This window comes from Eurypyga helias, unplaced genomic scaffold (genome assembly GCF_000690775.1).
Source record: "Eurypyga helias isolate BGI_N326 unplaced genomic scaffold, ASM69077v1 scaffold29923, whole genome shotgun sequence".
NCBI lineage: Eukaryota > Metazoa > Chordata > Aves > Eurypygiformes > Eurypygidae > Eurypyga > Eurypyga helias.
Window position 1 is genome coordinate 3,471 of NW_010243544.1, and position 6,192 is coordinate 9,662.

Here is a 6,192-nt window from a genome sequence, read left to right on the forward strand (position 1 = left end):
AGCTTTCAAGTTCCATATTTATTTACCAAATCACAACATTTCTAAACATCTTTTTAGCATGCAGCTTTACTCACATATTTTGTCGGTATCTGTGTGAACTGCCTGAATAACAGAAGTTCTGAGAATCACTTCAACATCTGAAGCTATTTTCAGAAGCTAGTAAAAGAACAAAAAAAACCAAACAAGTGACTTAAATTATATGCAATTATTCTTGAAGGTATTTTCCACGCTATACAGATATTCAATTAATAAAGCCAGTCAGTCCTACTATTCAGTTAGTTATGCACTACCTATACATAGTTTTTACTTTGTGGATCCTGGAATAACTTCCAGGTTGATGTATAAGCTACCTTAATGTACAGTATGACAGGAAGGAAAACTTCTGCTAAGTAACCTACAGCGGTACAAAACCTACATACCCAATTAAAACTGCAAACAAATAAGGTAGAATACAACTACCAAAATAAGTAACTAGTTTCCAAAGATCAAAGACACTGGTGAATGCCTCAGTACCATTTGGCTATGCCTCGTGAAAGGGCAATCTGGTTGAATAAGAATACCAAGGTTTCACAGAAAAGTAGTACAGGAACAAGGCACTACCTAGAGATTCGCAGAGACATCAATATTTGGGAAAAAGCCTAGAATTCCTTCCCTCATTAAGAGGATAAGCAGAAGCATCCTTACTAGTTTTGCTGAGAGATTGAGAGAAGCCTAATACTTGCTTGCATGATTCCTGTGTCAGAAATAAATGAAATCGCCCAAGTGAGACACTTTGAGACATGCTTACACTAGAAGTGGTATGTACCAACCAAAGTGGATCTTTGCAACAGTTAGAGCTCAAAACTTGCTATCTACACTGAATTTCTCCTCCACCCCGCTTTCTCTTTTAAGAGTTTGGGCTGGGTATCCTCCAGTTCCCCCTACTGAATGCCCATTAGCAGCTGGGCTGCATGCTCTTAGGTGATGCTCACCTTCCACTTCAGATTCATCGCTAATGAATCCTGCCATTTGCTCCGAGACCGCTTCACAAAACAAGCCAAATCACAGGAGGTGAAGATTAGCAAGGTAACTTTGGAAGTGCACTCCTGACCTGAACTAAAATGCTACAGTAGATTCAACTGCCACATCTCACATATTGCAGATAGCTACTCCTACCTCCTTACGTCACTACATAACTAAGTACTTCATGTCACATGACCGCAGGTTTCTATGCTGGCAGAGTAATGCACATTTGCTTGGCCAATATTCATTTTTTCAGCTGGTGTCCAAAGCATAACACTGACACACTCATGTTTATGCAAGCAAGTGCCCAAATTCTCACAAGTCCTGTATATCATCTGATTCAGTTCCTTTGCACTGAGTTCACTCATTACATTACACATATGTAATTAATATGACAGCTTCTGTGATGTTCTTGGACTCTGCAGTTGTGACGAAAGTCTAGAATTTCTTCCGCTGACACACTGAATCAAAAAGTTACGTATGTGTATTTTGTAGGTTGCCATTCCTAACAAACAGAGATTTAAACGTTCCAGCAAGTGTTTTTTCTGTACATCTGTAACAAGAAGAACGTACAGTTTAACAGACCAGACTCTGGGAACACAAGCACAGAAGTATTACTCTAGGGGCCTGACAACAAGCAGAAATGCTAGAATGCCCCAACTAAACCCTCACAACTATTTATGCTACTGCCCAGGGGCTGGTATGACGCACAGGTTTAGATTTACTTCTGCAAAGCACATACAGAGGCACTTTCTTCATGTCAGTGCAGTCTGTTAAAAGGCTGAATGACAGGGACTAAAGTATTCACTCCGTATGGACGTTAACAACTAAAAATATCTACAATACAGAGGTTTCATTTCAGGCCTCAGTAAGTTTTAGAAAAACAACTCAGTGATAGTGTTAAGGTACCAACTGAGCAAAGGCAGCTTAAGTAGTGGGTTTACAGCATCATATAATTGTTTTGGGTGGAAAATAGCTTTAAGATCATGGAGTCTATCAATGTTATCCTTTTATTGCACTGTGAGGAAAGAAGAAGCTAAAAAGCCAGTAGTGTAATACCTCTGTATTACAACAGTCACGACCATTCGGCTGTTTTTTGCCTCTCACAAAAGACGCTGCCTCAGTGATCAGAAACCCAAGTAACTTCCCATGTCTGCCAGTAACTGAGCAGATTATTCAATTTCTCTGTATCTTTGTGCTTGTATACACAACAAAGACCAGGTAAACTTCAGTGACCACAGCTCAGACAGACATTATGAGCAACGTATACAAAATATTTACATGATAACAGCAATCTAAGATTTTTTTTCCTGTATTTTTATTATAAGCTTCAAAATTAGCATTTTGAACCACCAGAAGACAGTTTCCCCCTATGTATTTTTGCATGTACTAAACTCTGTAACATACTATTAATACCAATGGAGGTATCAATATATTTATAAGCAGAGATCCGCGGGAAAGCCTTTTAGAACTCATCCGGCTCGTCTCAACAAGTACTCCTATATAAACATCATATGCAAAGTGGAAAAAAACCAATGAATAGAAGTACCTCAGTTATCTTCTCTTCAGATGTCTCATCTTGATTATTTCTGAATTCTTCATTTATCTTTTGTCTTGCAGCTAAATACAGTAAACAAAAAAACACCTAAATCATGGACAAAAAAAATTATGCCTTGTCTTTGCCACTGCCTCAAAGCTCTGAACCCTAAGTCTTTTACAGCACCTTCCTGGTGCACTCTGCCTGAAGTATCTTAATGTAAGATTTCCATGGAGTTCAGGTGATGTTATATTTTAAGTTGACTTGTACAGGAATAGAGTATTACTGCCTCTCTAGCATGCTGAGCTTTGAAAATAACTAACATACAGACGCCACCACTAGAAGTTGGATTACTAAAAAAGCAGTATTTATTCCCTGAGGAGCAACTATTCATAGAGAGAATCAACTCAAATGCTTGGTACAGTTAAACATGCTTGGGCTGGACTGAAGAGATGAAATAAAAAAAAAAAAAGGGGGGGAAAAAAAAAATCCCAGGAAGATCACCAAGGTTCCAAAAAGAGATGTTTTCCTTACACCACATGGTTTGAGTGCTTGCATGTAACAATGAAGTTTTTTATTTCAAACTGAAGGATGTCTAGTTATGGACACACACGTTTTTCCCAACTTATATTACTTATAAAATGTGGAAGGAAATAATTTAAAGGAAGATTATGTTAAGAATTCTCTACGTATTTGGAAAAGAAATTTCCACAGAAAGACAGGTAGGCATCGACCACACAAAAAAGCGCATCTCACCTTCCAGAGCTCTGGTATCATTTTTAAAAACTTCTTGTCGGGTTCTGTGTAACAATTTGAAAAGCTTCAAAACCTGTCAAGACAACATCAATAGAATTAGCTTGTTTGCTAGCAGGATTCTTAGTTAAAAAGAACATGTTGCAATTAAGAGTGTTCTGGTTGACCTTTCATGTTCTTTCCATTTAAAACACAGTTTGGTACAGAATCAGCATCGAAGATACTTTACCTCAATTCCTGATCAAATAACTTGCAGCCAAAGCAGATGTTAGGAAATCGAAATCCTAGAGAGTTCTGGATGTTGCAAATTAATCTAAGATGCTAAATAGTACTAGCACTACACTCCTAAGTAAGCATTTGGCTTGACAGAAAGGCAATCCTGAAATTACATTGATGCAAACACATTTACTTTGCCAGTATCAAATAAACTCAAGGGATTCGGAGTAACTCTAGAAGTCAAGTCACCTGAAGGGGCTATCAAGGGTACATCGCTGTCTATTCTCTGATTGCAAAATAGAAGATAGAAATAGAAATGGCTAAATTATTCTAACACTTACAACCCAATGTGAGAAACTGAATTTCGAAAGGATCTCAATCTGTACATTAATTAATTCAACATATTTATTTTTCATGTCTCTGTATAATACCTGGGCATAATACTCTACAGGTGATGTGGCAGAACCAACACAAAGCAAAGTCCTTCCCTACATATAACTGCCAGATCAGCAAATAAAACTTCACTAAAAGCAAACACCCATAGAACTTGGATTTACAACTTAGAAATGACGCACCTCAGTACGTATGTTAAGCAAAAAACCTGAGAATCACAGCTCAGCTGTGATTTTGTGGTTTCGGCTGTTTATTCACACAGATGGTAATGAATCACAGAATCCTCAAGTCCTCGTTGACTTTTTTAGTGTTTGTCAGAGATTGACAAAAATCCAACAAATGCACCTTGATAAAGAGATAACTTTTGAAGTTATTTCTAGTATTTCCTAGCTTATTTTGGCATCTCTAGAAGGCACTATTCCAGGTACTTCATGATAATCTTAAATTGGGGTTTTTTTCACAATTAACATTCCAAAAATTTCTTAAAAGGATGCAGAGGAAACACAGGGCCATAATGGCGAAATGAGCTCCTTCTTTATCACCATGCTCTCTACCTGTGAGCTGGAGATGCAAACAAGACTGTCCCCTAAAAGTGAAAGGCCAATAAAAACATCCTGGCAGGGCCCTGAAAAAGTGTTGCCTCTGCTTTAGATCTGCCAGTGACAGGAATGGCATGTGTATCTGAAAGCTATTACTTCCAACAGACGTCAACACATTTTCAGACTTTCAAGCTAAATTCTCACCCTCCACTCAGCTAATCCCTTGCCTGGACCTCGAGATAATTCATCCAGAAGTGTACAGACAGAAAAAGACAGCTTTTAGGAAGAGGAAACCAGAGAACCGTAAAGAACAGGTAACTTTGCAATTCAGTACTGCTTCTTTAACTTAACACTACCACAACTTTACTGCTATTAAGGGGCAATTTACAAATAAGAACAAATTCTACTCTCACATCACCATGTGGATTAGACCACATCATAATTTCCACTGTAATTTATGATTTAGCACCCCGTTCAGTATATGCTACTGCATTACAGATCTTTCTGGAAAGAATACAAACTAGTGCACTCCCAGTTGTGCAACAGTCTCATGAATGCTGAGGTAAAGAAAATTTTCGTTACTTTTACAAGAATGAGCATGCTACCTGACAATCAGTTAAATCTGAGCAGAGACATACAAAGGAGAACGTGGACTTTGCTAACTCCTCTGCAGCTCCTGTCTCCTTAACAATTAGAAACCGAACCATGCTGCCTTTAACTGCAGTGCTCCCTAGATAGCTGAATCTGTGGAAAGTAAACCAACAGAATCAAAAGCCAGCAAATAAATGTCTTATTCTGTAGGTGTATTTTTAAAAATTTGACTGATTTCTATGGGAGAACCTGAAATATTTCTACTCCATGTATTTTTACCATCTTTGCAAATAGTAGAGTTAATATTACAAATGGTTTTGAGTCCAAGATATGCATGGTAGAACACAGAGAAGTGTTTTATGGTTATTCTTAACTCTCGAATCAAAAATTTTCAAGCATCTCCCTCTGGTATTTGCCTACTTCTGCAAACCTCTCCTGGGAAGTTCTTCACCAGACCAAACACAGAGTGTTTATATTAGGGAACGTTAAAGCAACGCATATTAACACATGGACTCCTTTGAGCCCTACCTGATGAAAACACTGAACTCCCCTAAAACCTCAGGGTATTGGTAGTCCTAATTCTGTGCTTCAGAACACTTCTGAAATAGGGGCCCAACTCCTCCCAACAGTACTCTGTACTATAAAGATGAAAGGCTTAAATAACTCTTCTGTCTTTGCTTTCCATCTTCCCATCACAGTTCATTCTCTTGATATATTTTAACCTCTGCTGAACTGCCACCTCTCGGCTTGTTTCCTTTCTCCACAACAGCCCTTGCTTGCAAACCCCTACTTTCCATTACCTTTTTTGTGTCCTTCTTGCCCTGAAATCCCCTGCCTGTTGACGCCATAAATACTAGGAACTGCTAAGAAAAAAACTTCCTGCCCTCCAGTGACATAAAGAAACGCTGCCCTGAGTGTATGATTTGTGTCCGGTTACCACTTACAGACTAAGGCCGCAAATCTGAGGGGGCACACAGCACGCTCGATCGGCGCTGCACGCACTACGCCAGCTCCACCGACGCTGGGCACCAAGCAGCGCCGGAGGAACAAACCCCGGCTGCGGCCGGCGCACGGCGCCAGCCTTCACCCCGAAGCCTGCGGCACCCCAGAGCACGAGCGACTCCCGGTCCCACGGAGGGCGAGGCCTAACGGGGAAGGGCA

The 6,192-nt window shown here is 39.5% G+C and overlaps 1 protein-coding gene across 1 annotated transcript; it reads right to left on the reverse strand.

Annotated features, from left to right (window-relative positions):
* Positions 1 to 74: 74 nt before the first annotated feature.
* On the reverse strand, positions 75 to 3,383 carry LYRM7 (LYR motif containing 7; the record flags this gene model as incomplete). Its single annotated transcript, XM_010149467.1, is given in 3 exon segments — positions 75 to 156; positions 2,552 to 2,622; positions 3,296 to 3,383. Coding segments are annotated over 3 exon segments (241 nt in total), but the record flags the coding sequence as incomplete, so codon positions are not given.
* Positions 3,384 to 6,192: the final 2,809 nt, after the last annotated feature.